Source organism: Protopterus annectens, chromosome 13.part0, assembly GCF_019279795.1.
Source record: "Protopterus annectens isolate FY-2018-M chromosome 13.part0, PAN1.0, whole genome shotgun sequence".
NCBI classification, from domain to species: domain Eukaryota; kingdom Metazoa; phylum Chordata; order Ceratodontiformes; family Protopteridae; genus Protopterus; species Protopterus annectens.
Window position 1 is genome coordinate 900,241,101 of NC_056747.1, and position 19,377 is coordinate 900,260,477.

Genomic DNA, 19,377 nt, shown 5'->3' on the forward strand with positions numbered 1-19,377 from the left:
GTCCCATGCTGGTAATGGTGGTTTCCTAGGAGGTTTTACATTCTTAATTCCTCTCAGGAACTGCCTGAGTAGAGGATGTGAGAAGACAGGGGAATGAAGCTGTGTTCTGCAGAAATAGCTGATGCATGTATCTTGATGGAGGAATAGGACAGGCCTGTATGGAGAAGCTCTGCCAAATACTCCAGGATGTTGGCAATATCTACCTTTGACACATCTTTCCCTCTTTCAGTACTCCACATGACAAACCTTTTCCATTTTCCTGCATAGTTCCTTCTTGTTGAAGGTCTGCGGGCCTCAAGGATAATGTCTTTAACCCTTTGGGATAAATCTGGGTTAGTTGCTCTTATGTAATGTTCCAGGCAGTCAGTTGCAGAGTTTTCAGGTTTGGATGCAGGATGTTGTAGTCGCTCTGAGTTAACATCAAAGGAATCAGGGGTAGTGTCCACGTTTCCCCCCGAGACATGCTCCTCAGCAATGGATACCAATGTTGTCTTGGCCAATTTGGAGCTATCAGAATTATCCTTGGACGTTCCTCTGATTTTCAGTAGTACCTTGTGCATCAAAGGAAGAGGTGGAAATGCATATGCTGTCAGGCCTTTCCAACTGAAGGATAGAGAGTCCACCTTCCAAGCAAGTGGGTGGTATGTCCTTGTGCAGAATTTCTTGAGCTGGTGATTGAGTGGGGATGCGAATAGGTCTATTTGTGGCATTCCCCATTTCTTTGTGATGGCCTTGAAGATGTCCGGTGTAGCATCCATTCGTGAGCATCCGAGGTAGTTCTGCTTAACATGTCTGCTAGGATGTTTTCTTTTCCCGGTACAAATATTGCCTGTAACTAAATGTTGTAGCTCAGAGCCATATTCCATAGGTCCAGAGCCATTCGGCATAGGGGGTATGAATGAGTGCCTCCCTGTTTGTTGATGTACCACATGACTGTGGTGTTGTCTGTCCTTATCATCAATTGGCCTTCTTTGAGGAATGGTCTGAAATTCTGGATTGCTAGTTTTACTGCCAGCATTTCTTTTGATTTATGTGCAGGTGCAGCTGATCTGGAGTCCATAAGCCTTGAATGCACTTGTCCAGCATGTGGGCCCCCCAACCGAGGTCTGAGGCGTCCGTTGTGATGGTTTGGCTTGCTTGAATGTTGTGGAAGGATAAACCTGGGTTTGACTGGCATGCCTGAGCCCACCATAGGAACTCTTGTTTCAGGCATGGGATTAGTGGTATTTCGGTTTCTAAGCTGTGCCTGTGTTGAGACCATAAATTCTTTAGGTACCACTGTAGCTTTCTCATATGCAGTCTGGCATGGGGGACCAGGATTATGCAGGATGCCATGAAGCCCAAGGCCTGCAGTACTTTCCTTGCTGTTAGTTTGTTCTGCTTTGTTAATGCCAAGAAGTAAAGAGGAAGTTGTTCTTGTTTTTCTGCTGTTAGGAATGCCATCTGTTTTACTGTGTCCAATTCTGCACCCAAGAATGTTCTTGTTTGGGATGGTATCAGTCTTGACTTTTTTATATTGACTGTGTATCCCAGGGCTTGTAGTAAGCAAATGACTCTTTGTAAGTCTTATGTCAGCTTGCTTTTGTTGTCCGCTTGTATCAGGCAGTCGTCCAGGTATGGATAAATTTGGATTCCCTGAAGCCTGCAATGAGCGATTACTGATGCCAGGCATTTCGTGAACACTCTGGGCGCAGTAGATAAGCCAAAGGGCAATGCTGAGAATTGATAATGCTCTAATCCTGCAAGAAATCTGAGGTATCTTCTGCAATTTGGTCGTATGGGGACGTGCAGGTATGCCTCCTTGAGATCTAGAGTTACCAGCCAACACTCCTTGCCCAGCATGGGAAGAAGTTGCTGTAGGGTCAGCATTTTGAATTTTGGAACAATGATGAATGTGTTTAAAGCGGACAGGTCGAGAATAGGTCTCCAACTTTTCTCTTTTCTTGGTACTAGGAAGAGTCTGGAGTAAAATCCCTTGCCCTGTTCTGTAGGTGGTACCCTTTCCACAGCTCTCATCTTTGTTAATTGAGTTATTTGTTTTAGAGCTTCTGTCTTTTGATTTGGTGGTAGGTTTGGCATTCCTCTTTTTACTGGTAAGGTGTGGAAATGAAACCTGTAGCCTTGGTCTATAGTTTGCAAAATCCACTTGTCTCTTGTGATATAGTGCCAGTTTTTTGAAAATAAGGCTAACTTTCCACCTAAGGGTGCTGCTATTTGTTCCCTGGTAGGCGGTGTCAGAACCAAGTCACTGTGATTGTCCTGTTGCAGTGGTAGTGGTTGTATCTGTGCCTCGTTGATTATTGCCTTGCCACTGGCGTCCCCTGTAGGCACCCCCTCTGGATTGATTTCTGCCTCTGGAATGTCTATTCCTGCCTCTCTGAGATTTAGAGGAGTCTGCAAAGGACCAATTTTTGTTAGGCCAGTTCCTGCTAAACCTTGGGGGCTGAACCTGTAAGAAATCTTTAATTGTTTGTACAGATTTTGCCTTCTCTTCCATTTTCTTCATTACTTGTTGGGCAGGTGAACCAAATAGACTGACCTTATCCATAGGAGCATCTAATAGCTTTGCTTTAACATGATCCGGCAAGACCTGTTCTTTCAACCATGCATGCCTTCTTATAACTGTGCCAGTCATGGCTGATCTAAATGAAGCCTCCAGTGCATCATAGCCACATTTTAAAGAATGGTTACTAACCTGCTGAATGTTATTCACCATTTCTAGAACATATTTCTTATCTAAGGAGGGGGGCTGGGCGTGAAAGGCCTGCAAGAACACAGATTCCTCAGGGGTCGGATTAGAGGGCTGCCAGTCACCTCTCTGTTTCAGGATTTCAAGGATATCGCCAAAGGATAACTCAGAGGGTGACTGAGGGGTTCCTTCCCCCTCATCGAAATCTGTGTCTTCAGTGAGAGACTCCTCTGTGGAGTCCATGTGCTTCCTCTTACACAAACTTTTCCGGTGGACCTCCTTAGTGGGAGAAGCTGGGGAAGACAACGGAAAAAGGGATTCCTGTGGGAATATGTCCTGAGGCCCTTGCACCTGGTGTCCGCTAGGTGCGACTTGTGAAACCAGTGTACCAGAGGAGGGCAGAGATATAGGCAGTCTGGTATCGCCAGCAGCAGCGAAAGCCTTCTCCATCAGTTGGAAGGCTGGTCCACCCAGAGAGAAGTGTATGTCAGGGGTGGAGTGCCCCCTGTCCTCAAGTGGCTAAGCCTGCCAACTCAGAGTCCCTGGATGGCTGTGGAGCAGCAAGCTATGCGTATCACAGCTGACATCCTGTCATAGCAAAACACTTTCCTGCACCGAAGGCAACTGAGGTTCCTTAGTGAGATCCATAAAGGGAACCGCAGAAGAGGAAGACTGTACTATATCCATGGACTTCAAAGGCAATGAAGGAGGAGAATAAGAAGGTGTCTTTGGAGATGGGTGATCACCTCACAAAGAAGGATAGTTCCTGGGGGAAGGAATATCTCTGGCCAAGAATGCCTGGTCCACAAGACGCAACACATCATGTTCAGAAAGACTTCTAGTGGACCTCACAGAGACTGAGGGAGAAACAGGCCTGTCCAGAAAAGAGAGGCAGACTCCGTGCCCATCTCATCTGTTCGCACAGAGGACAACGGTGCAGAGAAAGACTGAACTACCATAGTCTGCACTGAAGAAATCATCGGTGCCAATGTAATTGTCTGCACCGACACAGGGATCGGTGCCGAAGTGGTTGTTGTCAGTGCCGAAACTGGAACAGACAAAACTGGAGTCACATTAATAAAGGCCTCAGTTCCGAGGAAGATCTCGGAGTTGACGTGGCCAAGGTCTGTGCCGGAGTAGGATCCAGTGTTTGGAGGTTCCCAATGTCTTTGTTTACGAGTTTCATGATACGCTCCATAGCTTTGCTGACCAGGCTAGTCAGGCTTATAGGGTGATAGTTTCCGGGGTCCGTTATGGCACCACCTTTGTGGAGTGGGACCACTGTTGCTGTACGTCATTCCTTGGGTACATATCCTGTAGTAAAGCTGATACTGAACAGTGACCTTGTGTGAGGGTTCAGTTCTTCTTGAAGTTCGTGCAAGACGCAGCCCGGGACACCGTCCGGTCCCATTGATGCTGTGTTTTTTTGCTTTGGAGAGGGCAGCTCTCACCTGTGCATCTGTGATGTCAGGGAGGCTACACTCTGTTGGGATAGACATTTGCTCTTTTGGGGGGGGGGGGGGAGAAGTTTGCACTGAACTTGTCTGCCAGGATGTTGGCAATGTCTGTGGGTTCAGTGTATTTTTTGTCATTTTGAACGAACACAGAGCATATCTGGGAGTTGCCACCCAGGTTCCTGACATAACTAAAGAAGGCCTTGTGATTATCTTAAGCATCTTGTGCAATTTTTCTTTCGAAGCTGGCCCTAGATGATTTTATGAGGGATCGTAGTTTCTTGCTAGTACTGATCAGAGATGCCTTCCCTTTTTGGGATTTTGCTCTATCATGTAGTAGCTTCCTCCTTCTGTTGTATAGCTTATTTATGGCTGGGGTCCACCAGACAGGTCTCCTGCCTTTGGAGGAATGAGTCTTGGTTTTATTTGGGATAGCACGATCCATGCATTCCTGTAGGTGTCCATAGAAAGCGTTTGTAAAGGATTCTGCGGTTTGGGCCGTATTTTCCACTGGTCCGGGGGCTTTGAAGGATTCCACCTCTGTTTTGAGAAGTGTGAAGTTTGCTTTTGAGAAGTTCTTCACCGTGGTTTCCTTGGCTGTGGGTGGGGACAGGATATGGATGTCCAGTGAGATCAATTTATAGTCAGATCTTACCAATGAGGGGTATACCTCTGGTATGGAACATAGCGTCCCCATGTTGGTGATGATCAGGTCCAATATGTTTTCCCCTCTTGTGGGAGTGGTGACCAGTTGTTCCATAGCATTTGAGTTTATAAATTCTAGGAACCGTTGGGCGAGGGTGTTGGGGCTTGAGTAGTGCTCCCAGTCTATGTTTGGGTAGTTGAAGTCACCCAATATAATGGTGTTTGGAGAGACCTTCATATTCTCCAGTGTTCTCAGGAAAGCAGAGTGGGGTTCCTGAGTTTGGTAGGGTGGTCTGTAGCAGGCTACAAACTGAAAGACAGTTTTGCCCACTGTTAGTTGCACATGGATGGTCTCCGATGCTTCGTGCAGTGCCACTAACCTGGAGGTGTGGGTATCTTTGATGAATATGGATACTTCCCCTCCTTTTGTGGTTCGGTCAGAATTTTGGGGCCGAAAAGCATGGTATGAGGTATAACCTGGGGTGCTCTCGGGAGCCTTGAACCAGGTTTCTGTTACTGCACAGATATCGATATTCTCCATACTGAGGAGAGCCTCGAGTGCGTGCATCTTGAGGTTTAGACTTCTGGCATTGAGCAGCATTACCCTTAGTTTCTTTTTCTTTGTTTTGTCTATGGAGGTGGGTTTGTCTTTTGAGCCTTGCCTAAGAAAGGCACTATGGGGGTGGCAAGAGCCTTAGCCAGTATTCGAAAGCCCAGGGGTGACAGGTGCAAGCCATCCCTAGCGAAGCAACGTGGCTTGTCGGGCATGTCATCCCAGGCTGACGGACACTGGATCCCCTTTGAATAACACCAATACTTTAGCCAATTGTTAAAATTGATCATTTTGTCTTTATACTGTGGCATCACTCTTGGTGAGGGTAAGATGCTACTCAAGGTCAGGGTCATACCGGCCTGGGCTACATGATCAGAGAGCTCCTCTAGGTCTCTTTTCATGTAGTCCAGGGAGGTACGTCTCAGGTCATTCACACCAGCATGGACAATGACGGAGTCATATTTGTACTTGCTTTGGAGTGACCAGAGTGCTTGTGTTATGTGGCGGATCCTGGCACCCGACAAGCAGCTTACAGCGACCTTCTCCTTGTTCAGCCTGGTGAATGGGACGTCAGTGTGTCTGACAATAGAGTCACTTATTACAAGTGTATTAGGTGTGTTGTTTAGCCTTAAGGGCTGCGACTGTGTGGCACACTGACTTTGTGAACTGTGTGATACATGGGTATTGCTGTGGGGTAGCGGTTGCTTAGAGGTCTGCTTTGGAGGTCTCTTCTGCTTGGGCAGATTTTTTTTAGAACCTCCGAGTATGTTTTTGTGTGTTTATGTGTTTGGTTTTCTGTTGCGATAGGTCTATGTGAGACTGGATTTGTGGTGTGTGTGGATACCTACTTCCTCCAGACTGATTGCGCCAGTATTGGGTTAAGAGAGCTCAGCCTCCAGTTTGGCTATATAGTTGCATCTCTCACATATATTTGAGCTTGTTGGGAGGAGGAGAGGGTTTTCTGTGTACATAAGACAGTTGTAACATTGCCTCGATTCCCAGATTCACCAGCTGGCCTGGAGAGTAAACCCGAAACTGACTTTTGGACATGCCAGAATAGTATAAGGAACTACTTTTTGACTGATCAAAAAAGACCAATAGGGAGCAAAGTACTTAAAGGGAGTATAAGAGGGTGTAGTGCTTTAATTTATTAGTGCTTACTTATAAGATTACTTATACAAGCAACTGCATGGCTTTAGAATGAAAATAGAGTGCTTACTTTGAGATTTATAACAGTTCTAAGGGAAAAAGTGAAAAGCAGCCTTTGTGGAGCCGGAAATAGTTTAAACCCGTTTAAGTGGCGCTGCCCGATGCTGCGCTACGCGCAAAATCGTGCAAAACCGCACAAATGTGGGTTCTAAAGCAGGGAAACTGAAAGAGATAGGAATTGACCCAGAGCAGCCAATAAGCTACTAGTTTCAGGGTTGAGACCACTCCTCCAGGGACAGATAGGCTGCTCAAAGCTCCCCACTCTCACTGGTGAACAGAGAAGCTTCCTCCTATCCAAGTAAGGATATGGGCAACACAGGAAACTATACCACAGTCCGGAATTCAGCAAAACCTGAAATCTGGACTAATTTAGTTCAGCAAAGGCGGGAAAAGAGAACATCTTTTTGTTTTTTTTCAGGAAACAGCAGAAAAACACACAGGAAACACTAAAGTGCGCTAGCCTGTTTATAGCATTTACAGTGTGTAGCCTACAACAGTTATACCATACAAAAATGACTTAAATTGATATAAAACAAGTGCAAAAACTGTAAAAAGCAGAAGGCAAATGCAATTTAAACTTTTTGAAGCACAGATCAGTTAGAAATTCGCTTTTTAGACGGGAAAAGGCAGTTGGAGCAAAAAAACAGAGAAAAAAATACTTAAATCTGGAAAAGTCTCTCTGTTGCCTGTATCACTCTGCAGGACACCACGAGGAGCTGTGCAGAGTTGTATACTGGCACAAATGCGGGTTTTAAAGCAGGGAAACTGAAAGAGATAGGAATTGACCCAAAATGGCCAATAAGCTACTAGTTTCAGGGTTGAGACCACTCCTCCAGGGACAGATAGGCTGCTCAAGGCTGCTCAAAGCTCCCCACTCTCACTGGTGAACAGAGAAGCTTCCTCCTATCCAAGTAAAGATATGGGCAACACAGGAAACTATACCACAGTCTGGAATTCAGCAAAACCTGAAATCTGGACTAATCTAGTTCAGCAAAGGTGGGAAAAGAGATTTTTTTTTTCAGAAAACAGAAGAAAAACACACAGAAAACACTGTTTTACACTGAATTAGTTCAACAATACCTATATTTATGGGGACACAGTAAGATGACATATTTAGGGGGTATAGATTAAAAAGACTTCTATTATGGCAGCTAAGGATATATGGGAAGAGACTATGCAAAAGAGAATTCAAAAACTGAGAATCTGGGAGCTTTTGTTTATGGATATAGATAGTAAGAATCAAGCACTGACATTGTTTTACGGTTCCTTTAATTTTATATATACACAAGCCAGGCATATTTTTATCAACCAAGGGAGATATTGTGGACAATAATTAATAACAAGTTGAAGGAATTTATCTGGGAGGGCGAGAGTTAAGTGGGATAAGTTGATCCTGACAATAGAATAAGGAGATATAGGATTACCTGATTGGTGTATATATCACACACACACACACACACACAGTTATAATTCAAAATGAAAAGTGATTACGATGAAGCAGAAAGAAGTTAAAGAAATAAATAGGGAATGGTATTTTGGCTGGAGATCCTTAGGAAGAATAAAAACCATGCATAATACTATACTCAAAGTAACAGAAAGGATTCCAAAAATTAAGCAAAAACAAAATTGGAGAAAGGAGATTTTTGCCAATAGGGATTACTGCAAATAAGGACACAGAAAATAGTAAAGAGGGGGCTGGAGTTCACTGGAGAAAATAGCTAGGGTAATGGGAGCAAATAACTAAATAGGAAAAGCTAATAAGAGTTGGATGAGGCCAAGATTATGTTTGATCAGCAGGGTACAGATTGTCCTTCTTACTTGGGATTGATATTAGAATACAGGCAAACAGAAAATGGCTAGAGGAATCATAAGCTTAAGACCTGCTCTGGTGGAATTTTTAATCAAATCCAGAAAAGAAGTTACTGCTATAAAACAGAGATAATTAGTAGGTCATATAAAATATTGCATGATAACTATAGAATCAATCACAGGAAGTCAGAAAAAAATGGAGAGAAACTGGAAAAGCAATTTACAAGAGAACAATGGCAGGACATATGTATGACTCCCAAGTATGTAACAAATGCCAGGAGGTTTAGGATCTTTCCTTGGAAGTGCTTGAACTGGTATTTTTATATCCCAAGGATACTTCAAATAATTTATCTCAGGTAGGTAACAAATGTTGGTGTTGTGATGGGGATAAAAGGTGGTAACCATGAACATGTGTTTTGAGTGTAATGAGTTGGCAGTTTTTTTTTTTTTTTTTTTTTTTATAATACCCTACTGAGTGGATCAGAAGAAATATTAGGAGAGCAAATGGCTGTAACTAAGGATATGGATTTGCGCTGGGACAAAGGATCTGAACTGCCTACACATAGTAAAACTTTAAGTTAAAATACCTTGGCTGCAAAAAAGTAATTACTAGAAAATTTAAATCAAAGTCTAAAACAACTGTGTATGAAATAATGAATAGTGTAAATGAGATAAAAGAAATGGAAGTAGGATTTTTAACAAAGAAAAGGAGCACATTACATAGAAATAAATGGAAATTGTGGGAACAATACTTGCAGAATAATGTTCAAGAGGAGGAGGAGGAGTGAAGTGTAAGGGAAGGCAGGAATTCAGTAGTGTATGCAATCAGACCTCTTTTTCCCCATTTTTCTATATAGGGTCGGGGTGTCATGTTAACCGTTGCCAACTCTCTTGATTCAGTGCCATACACTGCTTTCTTCAACACTCATGTCAGACTGTCACAGATCATCTTTCACACAATCCATCCACCTCTTTGCTGGAGGTCCTCACTTCCTTTTACCTTCTTCCGATCTGCCCAAATCTTCCTCACCAGATTGTCTTTTGCTTTTCTACACATGTGCCTAAATCAACGTAATCTGTGCTCTGATCTTTTCTGCAATTGTAGCTACTTTGGCTTCTGCTCTTATGTCCTCATTTCTTCTTCATCTGTCCCACAGTGTGCATCCCATCACTTTTCTCAGGCACTTAATGTCCATCACCTCTAGCTTCAACTGTTCTGCCTTTACTACCCAGGTTTTTGTACCATACAGTAGTACTGGTCGCACCACTGTCTTCTACACTTTACATTTCAGCTTCTTTTGCATTCTTCTGCCATAGACTACACATGATACTCTATGCCAGTTGGCTGCAGACCCTCTGATTCTAGCTTTAACCTCTTAATTCAGAATAACCTTCTCCTAAACTACTCCTCCCAGATACTTGAAGCCATTTACCTGTTCCACTATCTTTCCTTCTATTTCTATTCTCAGCTTCTTCTGATTTCCCCAATTTGCTTCCACTACAACTGTCTTATCTATGCTTAGTTTCATCACATGTGCCTTCAGATTTGCATTCCATTTTCCTATCTTTTGCTGAAGTTCTAGCTCAGAGTCTGCCTGTACTGCCACATCGTCTGCATACAGCAGCTGTGTTGATTTGTCCCCTCCAACTTGTTTGCTAATGTAGTCTCATCACCAGTATGAACAGCAGTGGGCTCAGAGCTGAACCCTGATGTACACCCACAACCACTGGGAACCCCTCTGTGAGGCCAAACACTGTTCATACTCGAGTCATTGGGTCCTTGTACATAGCCTGCACTAATTCTACTAGTGTTTCTGGGACTTCAAACCACCGCAGTACTGCACAGATCAGCTTTCTTGGGACCTTGTCATATGCTTCTTCCAAGTCTAGGAATGCCCAGTTGGACTCTCTCCTCATCTCTAGCTTCTTCTCAAGTATCTGTCTCAATGCAAACATTGAGTCAATTGTGCTGCATCCTGATCTGAATCCAAACTGCTTATCTCCCATCTTACATTCTACTACTCTGCGCATCCGTTTATCAATCACCCTCTCCAGAACTTTCAAGCAGTGTGATAGGGAGTTGTGGATGTCCCCTTTGTTCTTGTACACTGGCACGAGTATGCTTATTTTCCAGTCATCTGGGATACACCTTTCTCTCCACACTGCTATTGGTACTCTCAGGAGCCATTTCTCCCCTATCTCACCCAGCATCTTTATCATATCTGCTGTGACCTCATCTGAGCCCGCTTTCACTGACTTCATCTTCCTTAGTGCTGTTCTTACTTCTTCTAGGGTGGGCTCCTCTTCTCTCATTGTAGGCTGTTTCTGGGGAAATATAGCTTCTGTGGGTTTTTTTTCCATTCAGAAGCTGCTGGAAATACTCCTTCCATCTGCCATTGATGTCCACTGGGCTGGTTAGCAGGCTGTTGCTGGCATCCCTTATGAAGGGTGTCTGACTATCTTCTTTATCTTTCTGTCTTTGCCTTGCAACCCGATATAGTTTCTTTGTGCCCCTTACAGAGTCACTTTCTAGAAGCTGGTACAGTGCCTCCGATGCCCTATTCCTTGCTATTGCAACTTCTTTCTTAGCGTCTTTGTTAGCCAACCAGTAATCCTTCCTAGCTGGTCAGTCTTTTCCGTCTCCCACTTCTTTCTGCACTCCTTTTTTCTTTTGATGACTTTCTGGACTTCTGCATTCCACCACCAGCTTTCCTTATTTACCTTACTTCCATACATGGCTCGGCGAGACATCTTTTTGTAGTCCTAAAACATGCTGTTTTAGGCACTGCCATTCTTCAACTCCACCTATTTCCTCCTCTTGTTAGGGTGCTACAGCCCCGAGTAATTCCTTGAACTGTTATACTTTCTCTCCAGTCAACTTCCAGGTCTTAAGCCTGGTCTCTGTTGACCTTGGAGCCTTCTCTGACCACTGCTTGCAGCTGATTGCAGCAACTAGTGGTTTATGCTGTGGGACAACTGTTTCACTGGGGATGACTTTGCAATCATGGATTCTGCCCCAGTGCCTTTTCCTTACTAGGAGGAAGTCTACCAGAGTTGCATGTTGACTACTCTTGTATGTGATCTTGTGACAGTCTCTCTTTCTGAACCATGTGTTGGCTACTATCAAGCCATTTGCCAGACAGAAATCTAGAATGGCTTCTCCTTCTTTATTTCTGTTGCCCCACCCTTGTGGACCCAGGCAGTCCTCATATCCTGCTCTGTCTGTCCAGATATGTGGATTCAAGTCACCTATTATCAACACTAATTCTTGTTGTCCTACTTTATCTAGTAGGTCCTGCAACTGCTGTATGAATGCACTCTTTTCCTCACTATCACAACCCTGATGTTGGGCATAGGCTGAGATTATGAATACTGCCTTATTACATTGGGAGGATGGCCTAATGGTTATGGTGTTTGCCTTACAAGCACAAGGTTTGAGTCTCACAAGGGGTAATTGGCTAGGAGGAGACCAGTTACATTGTTTTAGTTTGGTTAGAAACAGTTCATGGTCAAGGTGTTTTTTGCTACAGATTGTTCTAATTGAAGAGGGGATATTTAAGCTTGTTTTATGTCTGATAATATATATCAGAGAGTGGTCACTAAGAGCAGAGTGGTCAGAAGAGGATGGAAAAACTATCAGTGAATGTTGAATAGCACAAAGGTAAGTGGAGGTGGACTAGGAATAGTGGGTAGGAATGGACTGAAGTAAAGAAGAGAGAGAACAAGAAAAGATTAGAATTTAAAGGGAATATGGGGGTAAGTGTAATAGAAGAAGATATTGGAGAAGTAGACATTGGTGGGGAAAGGGTGACATCTAGTAGTTTGTTTGTTAAACCTAGCACAAAACCGACAACCTGTGACGCTGTGGTCTGGGCCTAGGCAAGGAATACAATAAGAATGAAAATCCTTATGAGGTATTTGCTTCTCACAAGAAATGCAATTATTAACTTTTTTCTGACATTGGTCTGAGGCAAGAAAAGATTCCCCAACGGGGTACTTGGCTTAATTGAAGACTTTGGTCTGAAATTCGATTTGAAAATCTCAGGAGTCGGCCGACCGGCACTTGCTAACTGCTTCGGGCACCGCGCGACAAGAAAGACTGGGGAAAATGGCATCGGCTGCCTCTTTTATACCCCTGTCGCACTGACGTCAGGGAAGAAGCGACCGCAACCGACGTCGGACCAAGACTTTGGAACTCAGGCCGGCTGCGGGACTGTCTGACGGCAGATAACCCAAGTGTGATGACTGCAGCAGTGTAACAAGATGAACATCTTCTGAATATTGTTTACCGATTAGGCTTGTATACTGAATACTTAGTAATTACCTGTGAGCCTAATTATTTTTGACTTTTTATACATAAATACCTTTGTGCACCAGTAGTATTACCAAATTACAGTACTGTAACAGAAGCATAGCTCTCAACCTATGCCCCTTATTACTCTTGTACCACTAGTATTACTAGATTATAATTCTGTAACAGAAATATAACTCTTAACTGACTGATTTTTACAGACTGTCCCGACTTTACCCTATGTTTTTGCCCTGTACCTCAAACTGCTTGATTTTGTGAGGATTTTTCCGTTGAGGATTATACATTAAATAATGCCAGTCATTAATTTCAAACGTATTATTCTTAGAAACAAATACAAACTGTAATCCTATTACCTTTTCAAAATAATGTAACCATATATAACTGGCCTGATTTTGGACCTTTGTCGTCCCCCTCTCCCGCCCATTATTCTGGTTTTGTCCAGAACTGTTAAATAAACTGCGAAGTATTAAAGGAAATAATACCAACAAGTGATCACAAACTTAACATACGGTGACAACATAATTCCACACCTCTTAACTGTCCAGATTTTTCGCATCATATTTGTTCCACATAAAATTTGTGATTTTCCATATTTTTGTAACAAACCACTGAAGACTGAATTCGCTAAATAATGACAGGCATTTGAGTTTCAGACGTCACATCCTTCAGAAAAAATGCATGGTAACACAAGACCTTTTACTCTCGCAACTTTCTAACTTTATAAGAGCAATATTTAATTTTTTCGCAATGGGGGGTTGTCCCCATTTATTTTGGCTTTGTCCAGATTTTTGTGCCAAGAATTTGACAGCTATGATTACCGATTATGCAACCAAATGAATGGGAATACACCCTCTGCGTTACCAATTAAAAGTCTCATACTACGCAATAAAAGCAAACGAACCTCGGAATGCATACTTGTTTTGCAACTTATCAAAGCAGTTGACAAGCGTAACCAAACGCAAGCACACACCCTCACATAACACTGCGAGCCATCCGCATTAACAAAATCAGGGAAAAGGCTCGGATAACAATGTATGACAGCAATCTGGATTAAGAAAGCCCGGAAAATGGGACGGGCAACAGCCTACATTACAAAAACGGTAAGAAAGTAATGTGTCCAACCACTAGATTATCCATACCCCATGAAACTTGTAAAACTCGATAAAAGCAGTAAGCTTTATTTAGAGAAAAAATAAATCTAAATAAGACACCGAACGAAGATCGATGGGAAACCTCTGCTAACATTAATATTCTGTATTTAAAATGGACTGAATTCAGCTGTGTTACTGGTTGGAAATGCTTTTGCCACAGCACAACACAAATGATGCAAAAATAATCACTCTTATGCAAGCGAGTTAGTCTTTGGATAAAACGAGACTTTTCATATATTGTACTACAAGAGCAGATACGTTATGCTTCCAAAACCCAGAAGCAGAACATTAGGGTTCTGTCATGGTTTGGTGAAAGTGACAAAAGTCATCTACCAAAGTAATACTAAAGACCAGATAAAAAATCCTCATAGGGAAAATAAAGAACCAGTTAAAAGGCTACTTTTTAACACCCAACCACTACAGATAACTTAACTTAAAGCAACTGGACGCCCTGGATGTTTTACTTACCATGGCTTCCACGTCCGCCCAGGTAGTCATTTGTGGATCCGAAACCAGGAAGGACTGTGTTTCTCCTTCATATTGCACGACTAAGTTAACCTGAAGGTCCATGTTAGCAATATTAAGCTAAACCCCGAAAGGTGCTGGGAAGACATATACCGGCTTTTGAACCTCCTCAAGAAACCGCACTATTAACTCACGACCCCAAATCAAAAGTCCTGTTTACATCAACTGTAAACAAACAGCTGACAGGACGTGACGACAAGCACAATGCATCACCCACTAGAAACCGAAGACTCACAAGCAAATAACTATGACAACCAATGAGGCCGGAAATCCCTCCTTTCAGCCATAGCATTATTTTTGTTTTGTAGGTTTCAACCACGTGACTGAGATCTTCTTGTGCGGGAAAATGTGAATGTATTACCTTCCTATATGGAATGAAAATGTAGTTTTTAAGTTGTCATTTTGTTTTTGGAGGTATCGTTGACTGATATCTTGTATTTCGAATAAATGGTTTTTCAGGTGTTAACATTTCGGGGCATTTTGGAAACTTAAAGATTGGTGCAATTTTTTTTGGCCTGGAGTATATGTTGCTGTTTTGTTTTGGCTCAGGTAACATAAATGTTGTATATGTGGCCTCACAGAAATGAGCCACTGTCATTGTTTGTTGAAGTATGTGAATTTTTATTATATGCGCAATCTGTGAATCTTGTACAGTTGAACAGTTTATATTATAAGGAATTATGCTGTTTTGTCAAGTTGTTTAAGGGCACAACTCTCGGCGGAATTGAAGTGTATTAACTACTGCGCATCTGGTGGGTTAATACACTTCCAATTTCGCCCAACTCTCAACTGTCCCCGGTTTTGACTTAGATTTTAAGCTCAGTTTCTTTTAATCCTTATTAAAACCGGTTAACTTTGGAGAAAGCGATTTACACTTACTAATTATAGTTATATACTACTTCAGGAATGTATATTTAAGTATTATTATTATTAACTTAAAACTTGTGAGTTGAAAATGTCCTTGATTATTTCTGGATTTATCTTTGATTTGTTGCGAGTTATGTTTGATGATGATATGTGAAACGTATCGTATTTATAGCTTTTGTCTGACAAGGAATGCATAAGAATTTAGGAATTAAGGGCATACTTTTGAGTCTTAACCCATCGGCTGGCGAAGCCAGACTGATGAACATGCCTAATGGCTGTGATGTGGCATGCAAATGATGCATGATTGACATGTCTTGCAGTATTGTCTATGACATCATGAATATTCATTGTGGAATTGTAGTGTATCCTTATCAATGTAATGCAATTTATTTATTTTATTTATTTATTTTACATTTGTTGACCGGGCTAGTCCAGCTGGATCAATGTCCATTTTCAGTGGAGGCCCGGGGAGAAAAGCTCCAATGATGAAAGCAAGATAATAAAAATAAACATATACAATTAGCTCAAAAGCAATGAGCAAAAATATGAAGATTTTAGTACAGGTAATACAAATCTAAAACTAAAACAAATAAAACCAACTAAAGTAATAAGTAAGGGATTAACTACTTTCAATACATAATATGTAAGACAAATATAAAAGACGATTACAATTTTTTTTTTTTTTTTTTTTTTACATATATGAGAACAGTAGTATCTAGAAAGACATTAAGTCATTTGTAGTCAGAGAGAATAGTATAGTGGTGAAGAATGAATTATGATAGAAGAAAGATGAAAGCAGGTTAGTCAGGGTTGGTACAAGAGCAGAGCCAGAATTTGTTGAGATGTAATAGAAGTTGTTTCTTAAAGAGTAGAAGAGTGGCTAGAGAGGAGATGTGTGAGGGAAGGTTATTCCATATTTTGCCAACTGAGTTGGAGAAAAGGCAGTTACCTGCAGAATTTGTAATTCTATGAGTGTTAACTTGTAGTTTCTCAGAAGAACGTAGTTGTTTCAGGTTATTATAGGGAGTCAAGAGGTTGCTAAGAGCTGGTGTTTTTGATGGTTGATATAGAATTTTGTGTGCTATTAGGAGTTGTTGATAGATAAACTTGTTAGGAAGTTCCAGCCAGTGTAATTGTTTTAAGTTTAGACAGTGGTGAGTTCTAGACTGAGATGCTGTGGCAAATCGAGCAATATTATGGTAAGATGTAGTGAGTTTCCTGAGGTTACTTTTAGAGAGATTCGTGTAAATAGAGGAAGCATATAGAAGGGTAGAGATAAGATGTGACTGGGCTAAGGTGGTCCGAGCTTCAGGTGTAAGGAAGGGTTTGATTCTGTACAGCGATCCAATCTTTTTATTAACTGCTTTTATTGTGTTATTGATGTGATAATCATAGTTAAGATTATTATCTATAGTAACACCAAGCAGTTTTGTTGTAGAGTCGGGAGAAATGTGAGAATTATCACTTGCAATAATAGTGAAGTTTAATTGAGTAGATTTGAGGGTAGGTGAAAATAGTAATAGTTTTGTTTTCTTGGGGTTAAGTAGTAGACATCTTTTTGAGAACCACTGTTCTACGGTTAAAAAGGCTGTTTGTGTAAGAGACTGGAGCTCTATTTAAGAGGAAGCAGTACAAATTATTGTGGAATCATCTGCATATTGTATACAGGTAGTGTTTTGGATAGATGATTGGAGATCATTAATAAAGATAGAAAATAGAAGTGGGCCTAGTATAGATCCTTGAGGTACGCCTAAAGAGATAGGAAGTAGAGCAGATAGTGAATTTTTCCAGAGTACTGCTTGCTGACGGTTTTCAAGATAGGATGTAAACCAGGTTAAGGAAGAGTAATCCAAGGCAAGAGATTTAAGTATGTGCAAAGGAAGTGTATGATTTACCATATCAAAGGCTTTTGATAGGTCTAGGAAAAGAGAAGAAGTTAGTTTGTTGTTGTTACGGTTACAGTTGATAGTGTTGGTAAGAGAGAGTAATGCAGTGGTGGTACTATGTGAAGGTCTGAATCCATGTTGAGTGTTAGCTAGTAGGTTGTTATGGAGGAAGATGGTTAAGTAATTGTTTGTGTATACATTTTTCTATGATTTTAGCTAGAGGAGATAATAGTGCTATTGGGCGAAAGTTAGAGAGGTCAGTAGATTTACCTCCTTTGTGTAAGGGTATGATGTATGATATCTTGCAGTTTGCAGGGAAAGTACTTTCTTTTAAGGATCTGTTTATTAGGATAGAGACAGGGTAAGCAATAGCTTTTGCTGCTACTGGCAGGAATTCAGCAGGAAGCTTATCTGCTGAAGGGGTAGTGGGTTTAAGCTTTTGTATGAGATTGTATTTAGGAGGTAGATATAGGCTGTAGTTGAAGGGGAAGAAGAGAGTTATTGAAGCTACTTAAGAGTAGTTGAGAAGTGTCAGGAGATAGGTGGTTAGCTAGACTTTGTATGGAATTAGTGAAGAAAGTATTAAAGTTATTGGCTATTAAAGTGGGATTATCAGGGTCAGAATCCTGAGGGTTGGGTGTAACTATTTTGCCTGGGGTTAGTAGATTGTTAATACTGGACCAGAAAATTTTTGGTTCTTTTCTGGTGGTTTGCTGAAGTTGAAAGTAGTAGTTCTTTTTATCTGAAAGGATGGCTTTTTTGGTACTGTTTCTTAGCTCTCTAAAGGTTTGATGATCAGTTAGGTTTTTAGAGGAACGCCATTTATTCCAAGATTTATTTCTGAGTATGATTTTATGCTTAGTATCAGTGGTTAGCCAGGGTGCTGTTTTAGTTTTAGTTCTAATGGTGCGACTTGGGGCATGTTGATTTAGGATTGAAAGGAATGTTGAATTGAAGTGTTCAACTGCCTTGTTAAGTGTGAGATGTTTTAGAGGGGTCCAATTACATTGTGAAAGTTCTGTTTGAAACTGATTGGGGTTAAATTGTTTTTTAGAGTGTAGTGTTCTGAAAGTGGTAGGTAAGGTTAGGTTAGTTTTCGCTCTAATGACGTAGGTGAGGGAGTGATCACTAAGGTCATCAGGAAGGATGCCAGTTTGGTAGGTTTGCAGGGGGGAGTTAGTAAGGTTCCAGTCTAAGGTGGTTTCTTTTTTGTTTGTTTTATTGATTCTGGTGGGACTATTAATAAGTTGTTTGAAACCATAAAGGTTTATATGGGAAGTAGGGTTAATATTGTTACAGGATTTCCAATCTATGTTAAAGTCCCCAAGGAATAGTGTTTCTTGAGGGAGTTTATTAGAGAGTTGATCAAGAATATGTTCCAAGGTGGAGATGTTATTTCCAGGGGGGAGATATGCACAAATGACGTTTATTGCTTTAGTATCGTTTACTTGTATCTTGGAGCAAATTACTTCGGCATTGTCGTTTTGGGTAAGGGTAAGGTCTAGAGGAGTAAGTTTTAGTTTTGTTTTATATAGAGCATCATTTGCATGCCACATCACAATCTCGCAGTTGGTATATTTTAAGCACTGCGGGAAAAATATTTGTGTGCGTCTCTGTTTTTTTTTGGGGGGGGCTAGCTCGTCCCCCTGCAAACCCCCGTGTTACTTATTAATGAATAGTAGTAATCGCGGTTTTGCATTAGAACATTACCCCACCACAATTTTCGCGCAGGAATGGGCATGGCCTTCATGATTGACAGGGCAAACCCATGTGACGTTGCGTGAAAAAATACGGCTGAGTGACAAGCCATGCAGATTATCCAGTGACCTGTTGAATATTCAATCTGAATATTCCATGTGTGACCGTTTGTTTCTGTTCATGAAATACGGCCATTCCAAGCTAACTATTGTGTGTATCATTTAATTGGGAGTTGTAAGGGGAGGTTTAACCATCAGTGGGAGAGAAGGGCAGTATGTACCCAGTACTTTACACCCCTACCTAATTTTGTGCTTTAAATTGTTTTTGCACCCCCCCCCACCTTTCTTAATAATACTTTTGTGCTTCAGATTGCTTTTGCAGGGGGCAACCCCCGTATGTTTCTTAACTATAGTTTTCATGACTATCAGTGCTATGCAAGTTGAGAAAATGAAGTGATTGTCCTGTATCTCATTTATGGTGGGTGAGGGATGCTACATCAGGTATGTACAAGTTTTGCCTTAACATGAGTAGTAACAGTGTGTTTCCATGAGCTATAACTGTTTCCAAAGTAAGTTTTAC

The 19,377-nt window shown here is 41.5% G+C and overlaps 2 protein-coding genes across 5 annotated transcripts in view; one reads left to right on the top strand and one right to left on the bottom strand.

Moving 5' to 3' along the window:
• The window catches only part of NBR1 (NBR1 autophagy cargo receptor), a 1,427,595-nt gene extending 1,413,065 nt beyond the window's left edge, over positions 1-14,530 (bottom strand). For all 3 annotated transcript variants that reach the window (XM_044054653.1, XM_044054654.1, XM_044054652.1), the window contains exon 1: positions 14,291-14,530. In XM_044054653.1, coding sequence (XP_043910588.1) covers positions 14,291-14,392 — 102 coding nt within the window. In that variant the 5' untranslated portion in view covers positions 14,393-14,530. The remainder of the gene's footprint in view (positions 1-14,290) is intronic.
• An 88-nt stretch (positions 14,531-14,618) lies between these two features.
• Positions 14,619-19,377, top strand: part of LOC122787759 (breast cancer type 1 susceptibility protein homolog) — a 536,873-nt gene continuing 532,114 nt past the window's right edge. For both annotated transcript variants that reach the window (XM_044054655.1, XM_044054656.1), the window contains exon 1: positions 14,619-14,896. The gene's annotated coding sequence lies outside the window, so the exon portion shown is untranslated. The remainder of the gene's footprint in view (positions 14,897-19,377) is intronic.